The sequence below is a fragment of the Lontra canadensis genome, unplaced genomic scaffold (assembly GCF_010015895.1).
Source record: "Lontra canadensis isolate GAN:19392208 unplaced genomic scaffold, GSC_riverotter_1.0 scaffold61, whole genome shotgun sequence".
NCBI classification, from domain to species: domain Eukaryota; kingdom Metazoa; phylum Chordata; class Mammalia; order Carnivora; family Mustelidae; genus Lontra; species Lontra canadensis.
Genome location: NW_022631055.1, coordinates 8,722,325 through 8,746,258, shown reverse-complemented (window position 1 = coordinate 8,746,258; position 23,934 = coordinate 8,722,325). Strand labels below are relative to the sequence as shown.

General features: G+C 34.7%; 1 protein-coding gene and 1 pseudogene across 5 annotated transcripts in view; both read right to left on the bottom strand.

Annotated features, from left to right (window-relative positions):
* Positions 1-3,364: 3,364 nt before the first annotated feature.
* The window catches only part of TSGA10 (testis specific 10), a 131,133-nt gene continuing 110,563 nt past the window's right edge, over positions 3,365-23,934 (bottom strand). For 4 of the 5 annotated variants that reach the window (XM_032877857.1, XM_032877859.1, XM_032877860.1 and 1 more), the window contains 4 exons: positions 13,379-13,581; positions 11,601-11,705; positions 11,276-11,425; positions 3,365-3,450 (listed from right to left, as the gene is read on the bottom strand). In XM_032877857.1, coding sequence (XP_032733748.1) covers positions 3,426-3,450; positions 11,276-11,425; positions 11,601-11,705; positions 13,379-13,581 — 483 coding nt within the window. In that variant the 3' untranslated portion in view covers positions 3,365-3,425. Of the gene's footprint in view, positions 3,451-11,275; positions 11,426-11,600; positions 11,706-13,378; positions 13,582-23,934 lie in introns of those variants that run through there. The other variant, XR_004385049.1, reaches the window with a different exon arrangement.
* LOC116879539 lies at positions 21,245-21,534 on the bottom strand (annotated as a pseudogene).

Below are 23,934 nucleotides of genomic sequence, written 5' to 3'. Positions count from 1 at the left end.
TTGAGGCACTGCCAGACTGTTTCCCACAGTGGCTGCACCATTTTATATTTCCACCAGAATGGGTTCCAATTTCACATCCTCATCAGTATTTGTTATTTTCTATCTTTCCTATGATAGCCATCTTAGTGCACAAGAAGTGATGTTACTGTAGTTTGATTTCCATTTCTCTAATAACTAATGAGAATTTAGTATTTTTGTATTTATGACTATTGGTATACATTCTTCGGAGAATTGCCTATTCAAGTCTTTTGCACATTTTTTTAATTGTGTTGTTTTTTGTTGTCAGTTTGTAAAAATTTTTTATTTTTCTGGATATTAACACCCTTATTAGATACATGATTTACAAATATTTTCTCCTATCATTTGGGTTATCTTTCACTTTCTTCGTAGTGACTTTTGATGCACAAAGATTTTAATTCTGCTGAAATCCACCTTATCTATTCCTGTTGCTTGTCATTTAAGTCATAATATGTAAGAAACCATTGTGAAATCCAAGGCTATGAAGATTTGCCTCTATGTTTTCTTCAAAGAGTTTTATAGTTTAGCACGTAAATTTAGGCTATGATCCATTTTAAGTTGATTTTTGTATGTGGTGTGTAAGGGTCCAGCTAGACTCTTTTGCGTGTGGTTATCCAAGTGTCCCAGCATCACTGCTGAAGAGACTACTCTTTTTCCATAGCATGGTCTTTGCACCTTTGTCAAAAATCAAATGACCACAGATGTATGGGTTTATATCTGGACTTTCAATTCCATTCCTTTCATTCATATGTCTATCCTTATGCCATTACCACACTATTTTGATTACTGCAGCTTTGTATTAACTTTTGAAATTGGGAAATATGGATCCTTCAACTTTGTTCTTCCGTTTCAAGACTTTTTAGCCTATTCTTGGTCCCTTGCAATTCCACATAAATTTTCTGATTGGCTTTTCCATTTCTACAGCAAACAAACAAACAAACAAAAAACACAAAACAATAAAAAACACAAAACAACAACAACAAAACTCCACTGGTATTTTGATAAGCTTATATTTAACCTGGAGATGGTTTGGGGGAATACTACCATCTTAACAATATTAAGCCTTTTAATCCATGAATGTGGAAGTCTTTTCATTTAATTAGGTCTTTCAGCAATTAATTTCTTTCAGCAATATCGTGTAGTAGGAAAGGACATTTAAAGTTGACTGAATGTGTGGAGTGAGAAGGGAATGGAGTGACCTGAGATGGCATGTGGGCAAGGGCTCAGGCTTCTGACGTGGTAGCTGATGACACTCTACTATGGGAAACAAAGGCAGAGAATGCAAGGGGGAGACATTGTTGAATCTAGTTGAGATCTACTGAAACACAACACCCATGAGATATTTAACTTGGAGGGTTAACAATCTTCTTTCAAAACACCCTTACTTCAGTAAGAGTGGAAGCTTTGTATTGAACATGACATTTCAAAGCTGAGAGCTCTTTTTCAGATTTTTTTTGTCATCAAGAAAAGAATTTGTCTCATATAGTTTCTGCATTATGTATTTTACAGTCTCTACCATATCAATAGGCTATTATATATTTATCTGAAGTGATTAGAATCTCGTTTAAAATGATATGTGTTCTTAAATACTACCATAGAAAAAAATCCTTTCTTTGAGTTTTAACATAGAATACAGTTGCAGTTTCCCAACCTTTGGATAAGTTGACCCCTTCATACTTAACATACAATTTTCCTTTAAATATTCTGTAATTAACAGCACAAATACAGTATACTTTGAATCAAATACGGAAATATTTTCTTATGTAGTTCATTCCTATTCTCTCATGCTCCTTTTCCCACATACTGCCCTCCACATACAACATGTTAAATGCAAATGACAGGTGACACTCAGCTCCTTGTCAGCTCTTCTAGGAGGTAGTTAGACTAAAATTAATGCTGTGGTGATCTAGTGCTTAGGCCACTATATCACCTGTCAAAGGTTAATTTTTCATATTTATCAGTATATTACTTAATATTAGCAAGAACAATTTTTGTATATTATTCTCTAAAATGTTTATAAAAAGGACATCTTATTTTAAATTATTCAATTTTTTTAAAGATTTTATTTATTATTTATTTGACAGACAGAAATCACAAGTAGGCAGAGAGGCAGGCAGAGAGAGAAGGAAGCAGGCTCCCCACTGAGCAGAGAGCCCGATGTGGGGCTCAATCCCAGGATCCTGGGATCATGACCTGAGCTGAAGGCAGAGGCTTTAACCCATTGAGCCACCCAGGCACCCCTAAATTATTCAATTTTTAAAACCAATCTGTAATGACTGTCTTGAACTAGATGGGTAAACCTCAAGGTTTTTAAAACGCAAACTAAAGTCAATATATAGCATGAATTTATAGTAAAATGTCAGAATGCTATTGATTAAACAAGACCTAAATCAGGGCACTGTTCTATTGTAGTGATACTGTATAGTAACTACATAAAATGAGAAATTGTCTACTTCATATGAATATTATTAATGACAGGACTTTTTTTTTATTAAAATGGAAAGAATACAAATAGCTCATATCAATCAGTAAAATACAGTAGTGTTCAGGCTTTAATATCAACATTAAATCAAAGCCTATGGATAGAAAAGGGAAGAGATTTAAGAAATTTTAGGAGAAATAAGAAAACGTAACTAAACTTGTTACTCTAAGTTACAGACACCTGCCACAGGCAAAAAAATTAAATAAATAAAATGGCAATTAGGTTGATTGCAGTACTTTAATATTGTAAAGAAAACTTATTAAAATACAGATTTTTTAAAAATCTTACATTCTTGACAATATAGCATCACCTACCTTTCTAAAAATAGTACGGGTAAACACAATTGCAGAAAATGTATGTTAATTAGTGGTACAATCCTATGGATTTAAAAACTCTGAAACACTCCTACTATCTGCTGCTTTGAAATCAGATTACGGCCTGGAAATTATGTCAGGTTGGTTCCCAAATGGAATATTGGGTCCCAGGCCAGTATTAGTAAACTTTGCCTATTTTGACACAACTTCTCCATCAATGAAAGCATAAATCACAAAGAAAAAATTTAACCAACCAATTATTTGAGATATCAAGAAAGGAAAGGAAATCAGTTTTGTAAAAACACTTTTCCCTCTTTTTATAAGCTTCTTTATTTACTCCAGATAGTTAACATAACAGTGTTCAATAGTGAAGTAAGCAGATTTTACACTCACTATTACTGCACGGATAGAAAGCCATATGCATTTTTGTTTTTATAAGTCATCTCAGATCACTGCAATATGGCACATGCGAACAGAGATTCAGAGGCACAAAGTTAATAAATACATTTAACATTGTCAAGCATTCAAAAGATAAATGCAATCATGTAGCAAAAAAAAAATCAGTTTGTAACTTTGACCTTTCCCAAGGATGTGAAGAATCTTTTCGTGTGTCAGAAATCTCTATAGCAAAGATTCCTACGAGAGAGAAAAAAATCGCAGATTAATAAACTTAATAAATTTAAGATTTCACTGATGTACAACATGTATTCTGACATTACTTTGTCAATACTTAAATTTTTTTTTTCCAGCCTCTGTGAAGGAAAACATAGACAATGTATTTTTTTCATTCAGCTTTCATAAACTGTGATATATCCATAACATGGAATAATATTCAACAACAAAAAGAACTATCTTTTTCAAATTTTTTTAATTTAAATTTAGTTAACATATAGTATATTATTAGTTTCAGGGGTAGAATTTAGTGATTGATCAGCTGCATATAGCATCCACTACTCATTGCATCAAGTGCCCTCCTTAATGTCCTTCACCCACTTACCCCATTCCCCTACCCAGAGCCCCTCCAGCAACCCTCAGTTTGTTCCCTATAGTTAAGAGTCTTTTATGGTTGTAAATACAACTTGGATGGATCTCATGGGCATTGTGCTAAATGAAAAAATCCAATCTCAAAATGTTATACACTGTGTGTGATTTCATTTATATCACAGTCTCAAAATGACAGAATTAAAGATATGAAGAACAAATCAGTGTTTGCCAGGAAGGAGGAGGAGAGGAGTGTGACTATAAAAAGGTTATCACAAGAGGGAGCAAATTCCTTGGTTCTGATGGACAATATAGTATGGTATTCTGCTTGTAACTGTGGTAGATGAGTCTTATGTAAAAAACAAACAAACAACTGCACACACACGTACATATGAGTGTATGTAAAAATGAAATCTGAATAAGGCCTATGGCCTAGTTAATCATTTTGTACCAAAATCAATTTCCCAGTTTATAAGATATTGCCATTGGGGAAGTTGGGGTAAGGATATGTGGGATTATCTGTATTATTTTTGCAACTACTTGTGAGAATGTAGTTATTTCGAAATAAAAAGTGTAACAAAGCAAACAAAGCTGTAGTGAGGACATACAAGGAAATACTGCTCAGCAGTTCAAAGGAACATGCAACAAAATCTGATCCATACAACAACCTGGATATATTTCAAATATATTATGCTGCATGGAAGTCAGCCACTAGAGGATATATATGTGATTCCATTTATAGAACAACTTTGAAAAGTTAAATATATAGGGGCAGTTAACAGATCAGCGGTTGGGGAAAGTAAATTAAATACATTGACTGTTGTCTAGGTAATAGGCGGCAGTCAAAATATACCATTTAAAACTAACAGCAAAAGGCTAAGTAAGAAAAAGGAGAATTAATGGCACTCTTTAAATTATTAAGAGGAAGGTGACTACTATAATAAAATACAAGCCTTGAATATCAAAAGAAATGACCAAAAGCGAAGAATAGCCAAATTGAGAAATGCAGTAAATGTCACACAATAAACACAGTTATCATAAGATAATATGACAGAGTTGAGACCAAATTTTAAAGTCATATCAATAATGTGAAAAAGCTTACCTCATCCACTATTTTAAAATGGCTCATAAAGCAAAACTTAAATCCATACTATAAATAAGAGAGATACTCAAAATTCAGTGACTCAGAAGAGCTAAAAATAAAGAGATGGACAAAGATTTGCAAGGCAGATGGAGACCTTTGTACCTGTAACTCTAATACTAGACAAGTAGACACCAAGCCCCTCCCAACTCCAAAAAATTAAATGTATTGGAAAGGCACATTCATAAAATCCACATTGCACAATGAAGATACGGCAGTTCCAAATATCCATGCAGCAAACAAAACAGCAAACTTACATAAAACAAAATTTATAGGAGATAGATAAAGAAATAAAAACAATAATAACAGGAGATTTTAAAGCACCATTCTTAGTAAAACAGGTCAAGTGAATAAAAATTAAGAAATGACATAAAAGAACTAAATAAAATTAAAAAGGTAAATCTTTTATATGTATATACACTCACACTAGAAATATATACCTTGATAAGAAAAAATACATCTTTTCAGGGGCACATGAACTATCCACACAAATTCATCATGTAGTAAAGTACAAAGAAAACATCAGTAGTTTCCACAATAGAAACATTATAAACAATACTCTCTAATCACAATGCAATAACACTAGAAATTTAAAAATGAAATGGAAACACAAAAAGCTCTTCTAACTGGAAATTATAAGATTTTCTATCAACTAACTCTTGGGTAAAAGTGAAAACACAAACAGAAATTACAGAACTTCTAAAAAAATGATAATAAAAACAACATATCAGAATCTATGGGATACATTTAAAGTAATGATCACTGGAAAATTCATAATATTTATATCAATAAGAATGAAAGAATGGCAATAAATGAATTAAATTCCTAACTTAAAATACTGAGGGAACAAAACCAACTAAGTAAATAAAAAGATAGCGGAGGAAAGAAATAAGATAAACGAAACCATAAATTAGTAAGATAAAATAAATCAATAAATCAAAATGCTGTTTCTTTGAGGCAATAAACAAAGTAAACAAGTCACTGGCTACGGTAACAAAGAAATAGAAGAGGAAAGCACATATCTACAATTAAGAAATGACAATGGGATATAGCTATTTATAAAAAGGAAATTTAAAAATTCATAAGATAGGGGCACCTGGGTGGCTCAGTTGGTTGGGCGACTGCCTTCGGCTCAGGTCGTGATCCCGGAGTCCTGGGATCGAGTCCCATATCGGGCTCCCAGCTCCATGGGGAGTCTGTTTCTCCCTCTGACCTCCCCTCTCATGCTCTCTCTCTCTGACTCTCTCTCTCTCTCAAATAAATAAATAAAATCTTAAAAAAAATTCATAAGATAAAGCATTGGTTACTTCTGTGCAAATAAATTCAAAAACTTAGAGAGAGGCACCTCATGGCTCTGCCTCCAGTTCAGGTCATGATCCCAGGGTCTCGGGATGAGTTCCATCTTGAGACTCCAGTGGGGAGTCTGCTTTTCCCTCTCCCTCTATCCCTCCCCCATTCATGTATACATTCATGATCTCTCTCTTTCAGTCTCTCAAATAAATAAAATCTTTTAAAAAATGATCCTAGAGAAAATAGATTATTTTTAGACAAATAGAGATAAAAAGCTTAAAACAACCCCCCCCCAAAAAAAACAGAAAAATTTAGCAAGGAAATATACCTTACAAAAAAGAAAGAACCAAGGCTGTGTGGTTTCACAGGTGAACCCAAACAAACCCTTAGAGATCAGACGATCACAAACTACATAAATTGTTTCAAAGCACAGTAAGTGAAAACTTTCAAATTCCTTTTTTGCAGCAAATATAACACTGATATCTAAACTTGCTAAGAGAGTACAAAGAAAAAAATTATAGACCAATATCACAAATATTGATACACAAATCTACAATAAAATATAAGTGAACATTAAGAATAGAATACATTAAGACCAAGTAAGGTTTATACCATAAATTCAAAGATGGTTCAATATCTGAAAATCTTTTCAAATAATTCACAAAGTAACAGTTCTAAAGAGAAAAACCATATCTCTATAGATGCTGAAAAAGCCCTTGAAAAAATTAAACACCCATTCCTAATAAAATATAAAATCTTGAGAAAATAAAAATGGGCAGATATCATAAAACATTTATACCTCAGTTCTAAAGCCAGCATCTTACATTTACTTGACAAACCCTAGAGGCATTCCCACTTAAGGTCAGAATCAAAACAAGGATGCCCATTTTCTCCACTACCGTTTATCACTATTCTGAGGATACTAGCTATTGCAATTAATTAGAGAATACAATTCAAGAGATAAAAATAGGCAAAGAAGAAATAAAATGATCTCTTTTTTGCAGATGACACGATAACATATCTGGACTCCCCTAATGAGTCAATGATAAAACTTAATGAAAAAATAAAAAAAAATCTAGCACAATAACGTGATGATAAATTAACATGCAAAAATAGCATTTTTTGAAGAATGAATGGGGAGAAAAAAACTAAAGATAAACTATTTAGGAATAAACTTAAGAAATGTTCAAAACCTATATAAAGGAAACTGCAACTCACTTTTTAATTAAAAAAAGCTTTTGAACTTTTGTAGCAACATGGACGGGACTGGAAGAGATTATGCTGAGTGAAATAAGTCAATCAGAGAGAATCAATTATCATATGGTTTCACTTATTTGTGGAGCATAACAAATAGCATGGAGGACAAGGGGAGTTAGAGAGGAGAAGGGAGTTGGGGGAAATTGGAAGGGGAGGTGAACCATGAGAGACTATGGACTCTGAAAAACAATCTGAGGGTTCTGAAGGGGCGGAGGGTGGGAGGTTGGGGGAACAAGGTGGTGGGTATTAGACAGGACATGGATTACATGGAGCACTGGGTGTGGTGCAAAAACAATGAATACTGTTATGCTGAAAATAAATTTAAAAAAAGCTTTTGATTTTATCTATTTATTATTCTTTTTTGTTTTTTAAGATTTTATTTATTTGACAGACAGAGATCACAAGTAGACAGAGAGAGAGGAGGAAGCAGGCTCCTTGCTGAGCAGAGAGCCTGATGTGGGGCTTGATCCCAGGACCCTGAGATCATGACCTGAGCTGAAGGCAGAGGCTTTAACCCACTGAGCCACCCAGGTGCCCCTATTTTTTATTATTCTTGAATGACACATGTGAGTTTGAAAAAAATGGAAGGACATCCTTGTTTTTTTGGTTAGGACAGCTCAACATTACCAAGATGTCAGTTCTCCCCAAGTTAATTTATAAATTTAATGTGATTCTAATAAAAATTCCAATGGGCTTTTTAAATTGGAGCTAGATAAGCTAATGCTACTTTCAGATGCAACATTCTAAGTTTTGTTGTAGTGTTCAATGATTCATTAGTTGTGTAATATGGAAAACAAACTCACATGAAAATATAGGCAAATACTTAAAAGGAAGTGCTCCTATAGGCGCTAAATTATCGGTATGCTGGAGCTGGCTCACAGCTGATTGTAAATATTCAGAAATTTTGTGAGCTGGTAGTTAAACTAGCTTGGCAGCTTGAAACTGTACAATATATTTATAGAATATGTAGAATTGTGTAATCACTATATTGTACACCTGAGACTAAGATAACACTGTATGTCAACTACACGTTAACATAAAGAAAGAGAAAGAAAGAAAAAAAGAAAACAAGAAAGAAAGAGGAAACAAACAAAGTGGCTTCCTGGCCACAGTGGGCATATTTACACCACTGAAATTGGCAAATGCTACAAATCAGGGCTTCTCCCTTCCCTTCTTCGGAGAACCAGTTTACCAGCAAACCATCAAACTAGTCCTAAAAAATGAAAAATATTACAAAGGCTCTATAATTAAAATAGTGTGGGATTTGAGCATAAATAAACCCAAAGGAACAGAAGAGAAAGTCCAGAGAGGGACCTGAATCACTTGGACAAAATATTTTTACTAAATGATCTTTGAAAAACTGGTTAGTCATTTGGAAAAAAGTAAAATTAGACCTATTTTTCATACCATATGCAAAATAAACTTTAAATGAATCAGAAATCTAAATGTAATAAGATATATATATATATATATATATACATATATATATATATATATAACTTATATAAGTGCTAAAACATTGAAACTAAAAACACTGATTTCCTCTGTTATCTATCTGGGTATAAGAAAAGATTTTTCTAACTATAAACAGAAATTGGATGTTTAAAATATATTTAAAAATTTGACTACATAAAAACAAACTTTTCCATGTAAAAAATAGTTTAAATTCAAAAGAAAAGTGACAAAATGGAAGAAAATATTTGCAACATATATCAGTAATAAAAAGTTAATTTCCCATTATTCTTTTATAATGTGAAATAAATCTATTGTTGCTCATTAAATATGTTAGCAGAAAGCAATGTGATTCTTTTCTCAGCAAAGTCAACAGGGGGTGGTGGTGGGAGGATAAAGATAATAGTTTACTTTCTGATAACATTGAAAAACTCATGTACTAAAAGTAAAAGTGAGAAATAAAAACTGCTTTGTAAATCCAAAAAAAAGTTAATTTCCCACATTTACAAAGAAAATTTAACAAAAAGAGAACATTCCATTAGAAAAATGGGCAAAAGAAATGGCCAATTTAAAAAAAAGATATAAAACAGCCCTTAAACATATGAAAAGATATTAAAATTCACTCATAGAAAGAGAAATGCAAATTAAAACTACACTGAAATACCATTTCTTACCCACCATACTCACAAAAACTCAAGAACTTGACAGTATACTCTGCTGATGATGCTGTAGGGAAACAAGCACTTTAAACCATAGTTGGTGGGAATGAAAAATACTACAACCCTGGCAGAGGGGGATTTTGGCACTATTTAACCAAACTATACACATACACATTTACCCTTTGACCCAGAAACCCTGCTTCTAGGAATTTATCCTGAAGATATACCTCCACCAATATGAAAATACATTCATTATAGTCTTATTTGTAATTGCAAATTGTTGAAAACTACCTAAATGTCCAAATATAGGAGGTCAGTTGCATAACTACAGTATGTCCATAAAATGGAATACTATGCAACTGTAAAAAGGAACAAGGGGAATCTGTATGAATATAAAGTGACTTCTAAAAGAAGTGAGAAAAGAAAAGTGTAAGAAACATATATAGTATGCCACCTTTTGCATATGAAAAGAAAAATATACCTGAATGTCATTATATAAACCATAAAGCAATATGGGGGACATGGGATAGAGGGTATATAGGAGAAAGTAAGACTTCTCTGGTTATTACTTTTTGCAGAGTTTTGACTTTTAAAAGCATATTAATCTACATATTCAAAAATAAAACTAAATCAAGGAAAAAACTAGGAAGGGGAAAAATGAAAAGTGAAAGCAAATTGAAGTAAATGAAACTAGTGTTATCCTAACCGCATATCATAATCACAGCAAAAGGGGAAAAAAGGAATTAATCTAAGTAATTTTTAAGCTCAGTATTTGAGTGTATGCCCTCAAGATTTATGCAGAGTAGTATATGGAGACAGGAATTACAAATAGATCATGAACTTTAATGTTGGTCTATTTAATGTAGTGACATAGGTGAAGAAATTTCGAACCTATTTTAGATGCACTCTGGGATTGAGCAAAAGAGTAACTACGTACATACTGTTGATAAACACAATGTTGAGCCAGGGTTCTCACTGTAGAAGAAAGGACATACAAATACAAAATGGAAGAAAGAAAGGAAGAAACCTGGGGAGATGGTTTGGAACTGGAGGTATTTCAGGTTTTTAAAATGTTTGTGTGTGTGCATGGCATGTGTGTGTGTGCACCCATGCATACATGGAAAGAAAACATATGTAAAAGTGTGAGTAAATAAGACAGCAAATGTGTTGTCTCAAACATAGAAAAAGCAAATGGAGTAAAATTTTAATGATGAGTATGGGTAAAAGGTATATAGCTGTTCTGTGCATTATTTTATTTTTATAACTTCTTATAAGTTCGAATTTATTTTGAAATTCAAGCATTTGTACAAAATTTGTGACATATCAGAATATATCTAAAATATTTTCCTCTGAAAAATAAACTGCTTTCCTAAAGCATAAGCATTTTATGGTGCTGTAATTAACTAATATTTTGTTAATGTAAGCATATGGAAAAATTTAAGTTTTAGAATAAGAAGAAAATTACATTTTAAATATATAACTTATATAAACATTAGATAAAGATCTTTAATTTTAGCAAATTTATATAAAACTAATGATCAAAATACTTCACTTTTATGTCTATATACTTAATGATGTAATTGTGTTTAAATAGCACTATTAATGATAGATTGATTTGAGCTTCCTTACTTCCTCAAATATTCTATATGGTCTCCAGAGAATGGATCCTTGAACTACTTACTCTTCTAATGATCGATCTAGGCCTCGGTCAGGAGATCGATGGTGAGCACGTTCTGGTGAATGACATTTTGTATTTGGCTTTATTGTAGAACTCATATGATAAGCATTACTTGAGTAATTCTGGCGGCGAAGTTCTTGTACAGCCCTCTCCCTGGAGCAAAATAGTGAGGCTTTTAAATTTTATATCCAGTGATGTTACTAATACCATCATAAAACTGTAGTTCAGTTCATACTTTAAAAGCTATCATGAAATTATCAAACTCTGTTGTTACGTAAACACAACAACAACGCTTTCCAGACTGAACACTGCATAGAGACGAACTTACCTTTCAAAGCGCTCCGTCCCTAGTTGTCGTTTGGTAATGTCTAAATCAGCTTCCAACTGTGTTACAACATTTCTGAACTGGGCCACATCTCTACTCTGGATGGCCCTGTGTTAAAAAAAAGTATGAGTGACAGCTGATTAAATTTAAAATATGGCTAGGACTTACCACATTAAACCATGTTGGCAATGGTTGCTCAGTAGGAACCATGCCAGACTGTGATTTTTATGGATGTATTAGTACATCTAAAATATGCCAATTTTAGAAGTAGTAAATATGAATATAGCCTACTTGAAAAGGCTAAGCTCTCTCAGTCCCATTCAATTAGTTAAACCTTCTCTCTCTGTTTCCCTATGTTTAGATGGGTAATATTATCTATTATCTATCTATATTATCTATTTTTTAAAGTACTTTAAGGTATTATATACAAAGTAGTATTATAACCAAATAATACCATTATTAGTCCTACTATATATATTTATTAAATCAAGTGTCTTGTATATACTTATAATGAAATTTGATTCATGCAATTTATATTTGCACATACAAACTGTATACATATACAAACTGTAAAATACAAAATCTCTTCAATTTAACAGGATCCTCCTTAGAGCCAAACAATGCCTCAAAAACTCTGTGATAAGGCACACTATCATAAGGAAGATGGGGAAAGCAATGAATGCTGCTTGCACAGAACATTCTATCCTCTTTGCCTGCCAGACAGCACTGTTGACTGCTGAAATCTAAACTTTAGAGATTAAGAACATAAGAGTTTATTATGCTTACCAGTTCTAAGTGAGCGTACATTCTAAAACAAAATGCATCCCTAAAGGTGAGGGGGTTGGGCATATTTCACCAAGGTAGATTTCCAAACAGAGCTTGAGAAAGTGATCCTGCAGAACCAGTTGAAGATATTACAAAAGCCCAGCTACAGTGACTGAAAAGAATGACTCACAGCTGCCATAACCTGAAAATAGTTTCTCAAGGAAACTGGCCCTGGCTCTGCAACCCTTCCTCAGTCAGGGGGTCCTAGGAGTGACTGATTCCTGAGACCATGATTCCTATCCTTCTCCCCAGGTCCCATGCTCAGATGGGAAGACAGAGTTGAGGGGATGAAAAAGTGTTATAGATGGGACAGATAACAATAGAGGCTAAGGGTCCCCATCAGTTTTTGTGAGAGGTCACCAGGTTTCATAATAAAACATTCACTGTCCAGGCAGGCATTTCTACTACCTCCTAGCCAAGGTTCTTATAATAAGATGGTAATGGAGCTAGGGATGCTTAAAAAAACAAAAAACCCAAAGTCAGTGCTCTAAGGGAAGTCTTCAGTATTCTGTGAATATAAGAGTTCTTCCAGGTACCCAATATATACTTATAGGTGCATAAGGAAATACTAAGTGACAAGTCTAAATACTCAGCAGCAATCCAGGTGGGTCCATAAACAGAAAAATTCCTCTGGCTTCAGTAGTGCTCAATTTTTTCCCCTAAAAACTTGTTATAATATTTCTAAAAGGTAATGTTTTAGGTCAGACATTCTATTATATCCAAAGCTCTGTTGGAAATAATCAAAAAAGATGGTTCAATTTAAATTTAGATAAACATATAATAGAAACGAGTACTAAATCTTAGGCAAATCACAGTATTTCTGATTCTCAGTTTAATTAATGGCAAAAGATGGGCACTAAATTGTCTAAATTCCAGCTGTTAAATTCTACTAACCTATAAAGTATAAAAAAAATTTAAAATACGAATTCATGCTACTGTATTGTTAACCAACTCACATTTTATTTTCTGCCAAACAAAGGTGTTCTTTAAGAAGCTGAATTTCAGATTCTTTTTCTTGAAGCGCTATCTGAGACTGATATTCTTTGTCTCGATTGGCCACCAGCAAAGCTTCTAGATTCTGCATGGAGATTCTCTCATTTGTCATCTGACTCCTGAGGAGTTCTATTTCAGAGCGAGCAGAATCTAACTCATTCTCCATCTGTATGATAATAGGAATATATCTATACTTATTCCCATTCATTTAACTGATCTATTATCAGAGACTCATAAAATTTCTATATAATGTTATAAATTGACAACTGCTTTTTAAAAAGATTTTATTTATTTATTTGACAGACAGAGATCATAAGCAGGCAGAGATGCAGGCTGGGGGTGGAGGGAGCAGGCTCCCCACTGAGCAGAGAGCCCGATGCGGGGCTCAGTCCTAGAACCCTGAGATCATGACCCGAGCAGAAGGCAGAGGCTTAACCCACTGAGCCACCCAGGAGGCCCCCTGACAACTGTTTTTAATTTCTTAATTAGAAATTATGTCTTCCTTCTTACCAAACACACACACACACACACACACACACACACACACACACACACACACAGTATCACTTTCTTCAATTCTCTCATCATATAAAAAATTCATTAATTTAACACTTATTAATAATCCCAAACTGCAAAGGATTTCCATTCCCAGAATTTATATTTTTTTATATATTTCTGCAAGACTGACATAGTGCTATACATGACTACTGTTTTGTCCTAAGTTAGGTGAGTTACAAACAGCTAACTACCTTGTAGAATATTATTGTCCCTCATAGTTAAGGAAGATAAGGAGCTGCACATTCCCTCTCTTGCATAAACCTGTGGAAAGCTTAGTTTTTTTAAGGTTTTCTTGAGTCTCAAAAATGCTCTGTGAGCCAAATGTTTCTTCAAAAGGAGGAAAACCAGATATTGCTTTTTAGAAAAAAAGTGTTCTTTATCTCATAATACACATTATAATAAATTATAGATGTATTTAAAAAGTTAAATGTGAAAAAATAGAACTTTAAGAAAAAAGAATTTAATAAAGATGAAATTATGAGGAGTGAGCAGATAGGGGAAGGACTGTCTATACTAGATACAACTAAGAATGATGTATAACCATATAAAAAATAAACATAGCAATAGTCAATATAAACCTAACCAAAATTTGGAAGGAAACAACTGGAAGAATATAAACTCAGTTTGTATGGTGACAAGTGGTAGTAGCTACACTTGTGGTGAGCATAGCATTTGTATAATCTTATTGAATCATTACATTGCACACCTGAAACTAATTAAAATTTTGTGTCATCTATACTCAAGGTTTTTTTCATTATGTTCAATTAGCCAATATATAGTACATCATAAGTTTTCACTGTAGTGTTCAATGATTCATGAGTTGCATATAACACCCAGTGCTCATCCCAACACCTGTTCATATTTTTAAAAATTTATTTTAAAGAAACTCAGTAAGTAAAGTGGTTAAATCTTATACTAAAAGGAACTCATATGAATTGATGAGAAATATGAACAAATCATATGAATAGAAGATTTACAAAATATAACTCATTAGTAAACATATGGGGAAAAACTACCCTTACTAATAATCTAATAAATACAAAATGAAACAAGATGCTATTTCCAGTCCATGGTTTCATAATCTTAACACTACTGACCTTTTGGATTGGAAAATTATTTGGTGTAGGGAGGTGTCTTATGTGCTGTAGGATATTTAGCAGCATACCTGGTCTCAACTCATTAGAGGCCAATAGCATCCTCCTACCCCAGTTGTGACAATCAAAACTAACTCCAGAGGCACCTTGGTAGCTCAGTTAAGCATCTGACTTGGGATCTGGTCATGATCTTAGGTCTGGGATCGAGCCATGTTGGGCTCCATGCTCAACAGGGAATCTGCTTCTCTCTCTCCCTCTTCCCTTTCTCCCACTTGTGCTCTCTCTCTCTCTCTTTATCTTTCTGTCTCTCTCTCAAATAAATAAATAAAATATCTTTTTAAGAAAAGTCTCCAGACATTGCGGAATGGCCACAGGGGAGCAAAATCTCTTTCAGTTGAATCATTGTCCTAGTTTATCAAATTGGCAAATTTCTTAGTGTGTATTGATTAACATTAAAGTGAGCAATGGCAATTTCATACACTCTGCCAGGAGGAATACAAAATGGAGGATCACTTTTTTTTTTTTTTTTTTTAGAATCACTTCTTTTGGCAATAGCTTTATTGGATTATAATTTACATACAACTCATACAACTCACCCAATTTCCATTTACTTACAATTCAACTGTTTTTTTTTTCATTTGTTTGTTTTTATTTAAATTCCAGTTAGTTGACACATAGTGTAATATTAGTTTCAGGAATAGAATTTATGATTCATCACTTATATATAACACCCAGTGGTCATCACAACAAGCGTCCTCCTTTATGCCCATCACCCATTTATCCTATCCCCCACCTACCTGCCCCTTAGCAACCCTCAGTTTGTTTTCTGTAATTAAGAGTCTCTTCTATGATTTGCCTCTCTCTTTTTTTCTTTCCCCTGTATTAATCTGTTATGTTTCTTAAATTCTTCATATGAGTGAAATCATAACATATCTTTCTCTAACTGACTTACTTCACTTGGTGTAATATATTCTAGCTCCACCCACGTCATTGCAAGTAGCAAGATTTCATTCTCTTTTATGGCTAAGTAATAATGATGCAGAAAAAGCATTTGACAAATTACAGCATCCTTTCTTGATAAAAACCCTCTACAAAGTAGGGATAGAGGGAACATATATCAACATCATAAAGGCCACATATGAAAGACCCACAGCTAATACATCCTCCATGGGGAAAAACAGAGCTTTTCCTCTAAGGTCAGGAATATGACAGGGATGTCCACTCCCACCACTGTTGTTCAACATAGTAGTAGAAGTCCTAGCCTCAGCTATCAGACAACAAAAAGAAATAAAGGGCACCCAAATTGGCAAAGAAGAACTCAAACTTTCACTCTTTGCAGATGACATGATACTCTATGTAGAAAACCCAAAAGATTCCACCAAAAAATTGCTAGAACTGATGCAGGAGTTCATCAAAGTTGTAGGATATAAAATCAAAGCACAGAATTCTGCTGCATTTCTATACACCAACAATGAAGCAGCAGAAAGAGAAATCAAGAAATTGGTCCCATTTACAATTGCACCAAAACCCATAAGATACATAGGAATAAACCTAACCAAAGCAAAAGATCTGTACTCTGAAAACTATGGAACACTTATGAAAGAAATTGAGGAAGACACAAATAGAACATTCCACGCTCATGTATCAGAAGAGCAAATACTCTTATAATGCCTATAACTACCCAAAGCAATCTATACATTTAATGCAATCCCTATCAAAACACTACCAGCATTTTCCAGAGAGCTAGAACAAATAATCCTAAAATTTGTATGGAACCACAAAAGACCCCAAAGAGCCAAAGAAATCTTGAAAAAGAAAACCAAAGCTGGAGGCATCACAATTCCAGACTTTAAGCTCTATTACAAAGCTGTCACTGGCACAAAAACAGACAGACAGATCAATAGGATGGAATAGAAAACCAAGAAATGGACCCTCAACTAATCTTTGACAAAGCAGGAAATAATATACAATGGAAAAAAGACAGTCTTTTCAACATATGATGCTGGAAAACTTGAGGAAATCGTTTTAATCTATTTTTTTCTGTTGTGGCTTGTGCTTTTGATGTGGATCTAAGAAAGCATTACCTAACCCAAGGTCACAAAGATTTACTTAATGTTTTCTCATTAAGAGTTTTATAATTTTAGCTCTTACATTCAGGCCTATAATCTATTTTAAGTTAATTTTTGCATATGGTATGTGGTAAGAATCCAGCATTATTCTTTTCCATGTGGATGTTCAATTGTCCCAGAACCATTCATTGAAGAGACTATTCTTCCCTCATTAAGTTGTATTGGTATCAATTTTCTGAAAATCATTTGAGCACAAATTTAAGACTTTATTTCTGGATTCTCAATTCTGTTCCACTGGCCTGTATGTCTTTCTTCATGCTGGTATTACATTACCTCGATTACTGTACTTCTGTAGCCAGTTTTGAAATTGGGAAGTGTTAGTTCTCTGATTTTATTCTTTTTCTTCTCTCTCTCTTTTTAAAAAGATTTTATTTATTTGAGAAAGAGAGAATGAGCAAGGGGGATGTGGAGAGGGAAAAGCAGACTTCCTGCTGAGCAGGGAGCCCAATGTGGGGCTTGATTCCAGGACCCTGAAATCATAACCTGAGCCAAAGGCAGATGCTTAACCAACTGAGCCACCCAGGCACCCCAGATTTGTTCTTTTTCAGGATTGTTTTGGCTACTCTGGGGCACTTGAACTTCCCTATTAATTTTATAGCACCTTGCCAATTTCTATAAAGAAGCCAGCCGGGATTCTCATAGGCATTGTATTGAATCTATAGATCAATTTGGCGGTAGTACTGCCTTTTTAACAATGTTTAGTCTTCTAATCCATGAATACAGAATGTTTTTCCATCTCCTTAGGTCCTCTTTAAATTTTTTTAGCAATGTTTTCTAGTTTTGTAAAGTACAAGTTTTGCACTTCTTTTGTTAAAATTACACCTAAGCCATTTTATCTCCTCTTGGTGCAATCCCTTTTGATGCAATCTCATCTGATGGAATTGTTTTATTTTCATTTTTTTGGATTGTACATTGCTTGTATATAGAGATGTAACTGATTATTGTATATTGATATACAATATACTTGGCCTGCCAAGTTTCTGTGGATAGATCTGCTGTAAACCTAATTTGTCTTCCCTTATAGGTTAAGGACTTTTTTCCATTGCTGCTTTCAGGATTCTTTCCTTGTCTGTGTATTTGGTAAATTTGACTATGATATGTCTTGGTGTAGGTCAGCTTTTGTTGAATTTGATCAGAGCTCTCTGTGCCTCTTAGATTTTGATGTCTGTTTTCTTCCCCCAATTAGAGAAGTTTTCAGCTATAATTTGCTCAAATAAACTTTCTGCCCACTTTTCCCTCTCTTCTTCTTCTGAGACTCCCAACACAAATGTTATTATGCTTTAAGGAGTTACTGAGTTCTCTAAGGCTACATTCATGATTCAATACTTTTCCTTCCCTCTTCTTTTCAGCTTTATTATTTTCCATAATTTCATCTTCTATATCACTGATTTATTCTTCTGCTTCAGCCATTCTCATTCTCATTGCATCCAGTCAGTTTTGCATCTCAGTTACAGCACCTTTTTTTAAATCTTGGCCTGACCATTTTTTAGTTTTTATCTCCACAGTAAAGGAGATAGTGTCTTTGACACTTTTCTCAAGCCCAGCTAGTATCCTTATGATTGCTGTTTTAAACTCTGGTTCAAGAATCTCACTTATATCTGTTTTGATTAAATCCCTGGCCATTGGGACGCCTGGGTGGCTCAGTTGGTTAAGCGGCTGCCTTTGGCTCGGGTCATGATCCCAGCGTCCTGGGATCGAGTCCCACATAGGGCTCCTTGCTCGGCAGGGAGCCTGCTTCTCCCTCTGCCTCTGCCTGCCTCTCTGTCTGCCTGTGCTCGCTCGCTCTCTCTCCCTCTGTCTCTGACAAATAAATAAATAAAATCTTAAAAAAAAAAAAAAATCCCTGGCCATTACTTCTTGTTCTTTCTTTTGGGGTGAATTCCTCAAACTTGTCATTTTGTTTAGGTCACTTTTTTGTGTGTGATTTTTAAGAAAGATTGTTATATTCCTTCTCCTGAGAGTAATGGCTATGTTAAGAAGAGGTCCTATATGTGCTGGGCCTGGTGCTTCAGGAGGTGTTTCAAAGTGTGCACTCTGCTGTTGTGTGTTGGCTGCTCTTTCCCTCAGGTCAGTCCTCTGCAGAGCTTCTTCTTGCCAGCACTGGGGGGTGTCTGGACCTTGTCCACTCTTGCCAAGTTTTAACTGGGTGTGTTTTGGTCTGCTTGTTAAAAGAAGATGGATTCTATTTTCCTTAGACCTGAAGCTTTGCAACACTCTATGACTTGGTGTGTGCAAGGGGTTTGTGCTGGTCTTTTGGGGGAGAGGCCTGCTGTGCTGATTTTCAAGCAGATTTGCCCTAGTGGAGATGCACCTGCAGGGCACAAAGGGGTGGGTCTTATTTTAAGCAGGGCCAGCATCCACTGGGGGGTGTTCTGTTGCTGTCAAGTTGGTCAGTGCTAATGGGTTTGGCAGGGGGTGATGCCACTCTCTCTCTCGACCCCAGGCCAGGGAGTTTGCACCGACCACTCTTCAGGAAGCCCTCACAGAAGAGCAAACAATCTCTCCCCATGTGTCCCCAGCTTTCATCAGATTGCTGCCTGTCTGTGTCGGATCTGTCTGCCTGCCAGAGTACTCGTGTGTTTTATCTCAGATGTGCAGCTAGGTTCAAAACTCCAAATTTTAGGGACCCACTGCCCTTAACCATTTTCTTTGTTCCTATGCCAGTAAACAGGGCAGCACATTGGTGCCTGCCAGCTCTTTTGTTCCCAGAGAGGCCATGCCACCCTTCCCAAATGCACTCTGAGAAGGGGAAATGTTTCTCCCTGTGGGACCCAGGGGATCCTCAAACCATACTGCCTGCTCCTGATCTCTAGCCTCCTTCCTCACTGGAGCACTGCTAAGCCCACCAGTCATTACTGTGACAATGGCAAAGGCTTCTAAAACTTCAGACTTTGAGCACCATTACTTGTGGTAGGCAGCCCCTCTCCTTTTCCCAATCAAGTTTTGAGGAATAGTTTTTCTTGTGCAATCCCTTGTGTGCTGCTTTAACTCTTTCTCTCTCACCCTTCTCTCTGTGATCAGAGCTCCCACTTCCCTGCAGCACTTACACTTCTTTTCTCCCTCAAATCAACTCTCTGTAACTCCTATTTTCTACCTCTACATGTGCAGTTTGTTTTACCAGTCCTCAGGTCAATTTCTTGGGTATTTGGAATGATTTGATAGTTATCTAGCTGTGTTCGAGAGATGAGACAAGCTTATGGCCTCCCTATTCCTCTACCTTAACTCTACAGGAAACCATGTTTAAAGAAGTAAAGGAATGTATAATGACAATGTGTCATCAGTAGAGCTTAATAATAAGGATATGGGAATTATGAACTGTTCTCAAAGGCAATTTCTTTTGCTTGCTTTATTTACCTGTAGATGAGTCACACTTTCTTGTTTCTTTGAAAGTCAAATTCTTGTCATTGATGAACACTGGACATTTAAGATTCTATATTATAACAACTCTGAATACTGATCCTCTCCATGTCAGGAGTATTGTAGTCCTTCATTGCCTTCCTTCCTTTCTCCCTGCCTCCCTCCCTCCCTTCCTTTCCCTGGACAGTTCCCATGAAGTCTATTTCCCTTGCAGTGTACAACTTCTGATGTTATTCCTCAGGGTATATGCATAATCACTCTGACTCATTTACCATCAGCATGTTTACAGTCTCTCTAAACCTTTCTATTGAGATGACAGTGGATTTAGTCAGGCTATCTTTGATTGTCTCTCTCCTTGATCTCCCTGTTAAGTTTCTAGCTGTCTGTTTCTATTGCTATCATCTAAATGCTAGTCTCCATTAATTGTTGACTAACTGCTCTATTGATTTCACAATGGCCTATGGGTATAAGTTGCTTTACAGTCTGATCCAATTAAATTTGGACTCCTTTGCCAGATGGTAGGGATAAGTCTTTAAGGCTTGCTCTAACTCCAAAGGGGAACTCTTAGCTATCACTTTCCATGGTTCTTTATTAAGCTTCTAAGTAGCATATTGTTTTGCTTCTTGTTATCATGAAGTTACTAGTTTTCTTTAAAAAAAAAGTTTTATTGCATGACTAATTGCTGAAATCCTTAGGATGAACTAGATAATGCAACAGCTGCCCTTCTGGGTTTAGGTGTTGCTTCTTCATGGAATCCATGCCTGAATCTCTGGTATACAACTTTTACATGCCTCATTGAACTGGTCCCAGTGGTATTTCACCTTTTAGCCTTTGCACTCAAGTTATACTTTCTCTTCTACTTGGCAGGGCAACAATAATTTGCCACATTGACTTCTAAAAGTGGTAGGCCTTAGAGCCACAGCAGCAGCACATGTGCATCTCCTTGCCATGCTTTCCAAATGATGACATTCACTTCATCATCTCAGTTCTATGGCTGATATCAAAGAGAAGACATTTCTGCTACATCATGCTCAGAATATCTGCCCAGGAGAGCACCACTAGTTTCTTTGTAATTGTGTTTCATAACTTTCTGAAAGCTTTCTGACTATATATACCCAAATTCCCACTTCTGGGAATGCATCTTAAGAATATAATGCAAAATGTGATAAAAGTTTTATGTAACAAAATAATACCATGTTGTTTTATACACAAAAAAAATCTGAAAAATTTTTACTGCCCAGCAATAGGGAAGTAGTGAAAAGTAGAATACTCAATTTAATATGCTACTATTGCAAATATGTAAATGAACACAAAAATCTGGCTAGGAAAAGAAAAGAGCTTGAAGAAAATATAACAAAACATTTATAATAGGAGAATGGTTCTCATTCTAGTTTTAGGTTCTGAAATTCACTGTAGCCTAAGAAGATTATTATACTTTTAAAAATCTTTTGTTTCATTAAAAATTATATGAGATTCTCCAAAGCATATTTCATATTATTCTTAAGAAAATCATCTACAACACAAGTATTAATTAAAGAACATTAAAGGATGTATATTTGGAATTCATATTCTTGACATTCCTCTTAAGAAGAATTAGATAAGAGACAGATATACTGTATTTATTTGAAAAATAGAAAACTAAGGCCTGGGTGAATTGGTATGATTATACATACCTCAGTGTTGGGGAACATCCTTATAAATATGTGACTACCAATTGACCTATGAACTGGACCTAAATACTCAAAGACTCCCTACCCTCTCCCCTGTACCTGAAATGTGGGTTCTCTTTGTCTTTCCCACTCTCAGAGGCTGCTCCAAAGACACAGAGGTGGTATATTGATACAATGTTGAAAACACCCACACAGTATATGACTGAATTCAGTTAGGACCTCTTTATAAATGTTTAAGATTTGGTAGGTTAGTACAAGGATCCATTCATCCTTCTCCTGTCTAAGACAAGCCTCATATGTAAGTTCCCTTTGCTTAATAAAACTGCCACCTATCAGTCTGGAGTAGCTTGTCTCTTTTTGTGGTCTCTCTATGTGCTCTGAGTACAGGGACTATTTTCAAATTACACCTAGAAAGCTTCTAGGTGGGTTACAAACCAAAACTCAGTAAATAATTTTTTTAAAGAAGAAAAGTAAACTAAGACTATAAAAGATTCTAAAATTCCTTATTCTAGTGCTTTAAATAATTTCACTGGAGAATGAAGATAAATATATGTATCTCTTCCCCTTAACCTCTACTTCCTTGTTTAAAATCATCTGAGTGATTCCAGGAATACAAGGCTGGCTCAATTTTCAAATATCAATCAGTATAATCTATCATAAAAACAGGCTAAAGAAAAAAAATGAGTACATTAATTGATGTAGAAAAAGCATTTGAAAAAAAATTCAATACTCATTCATGATAAAAACTCTCAGAAATACAGACACAGACAGAAATATCCCCAACTTAATAAAAAGCATCTACAAAATTCGACAGATAACAGTATGCTTAATGGTGAAAAATTGACTCCTTTTTTACCCTAAGACTGTAATAAAGCAAGAACTTTCACCATTCTTATTCAACATAGCATTAAAGTACTAACCAGTATAATAAGGCAAGAAGTAGCATAAAGATTGAACATGAAGAAATAAAATCCTTATCTTCAGATAACATGCTTGTCTATGTAGAAAATTGCAAAGAATCTACAGAAAAACCACTAGAACTAGTAAGTGAATTCAGTAGGGTCACAGAATATAAGATAAACATTCAAAAATCAATACTCACATATACTTGCAATGAACATATTCACAGCAAAATTAAAACAATACCATTTATGGTAACTCAAAAAAAAAAGAAGTATTCTACATTTTGTAGTTGTAAATCTCACAAAACAGGTATAGAACTTACATGCTGACTACACCAATCTGATAAAAGAAATCAAAGAAGATCTAAATAAAACATGCCATCTTCATGGATTGGAAATCTCAATACAGTAAGGATGTTAGTTCTTCCCAGGTTTAATGTGATTCCTATCAAAATCCCAACAAGATTTTTTATGAAAATAGATACAGTATCCTAAAATTTATATGGAAAAGCAAGGAAACTAGAATAGTTAAGACAATTTTGAAAAAGCAGAGTATAGTGGACAAATTCAGTGTACTTGAAAAAAAAATCAGTCTACTTGATTTAAAGACTTATTATATAGCTTTGGTAATAAAAATTGTGTGGTATTAGGGAAGAGACAGACACATAGATAAATGTAAAAGAATAGAAAAACAAGAAATAGGCCCACTCTGTATGTCCAAATGATTTTTCACAAATGTAAAGAATCAATTTAATGACTGATTAAATCAATCAAATTAGGGAGTAATTTTTAGAAAAAATACTATGACA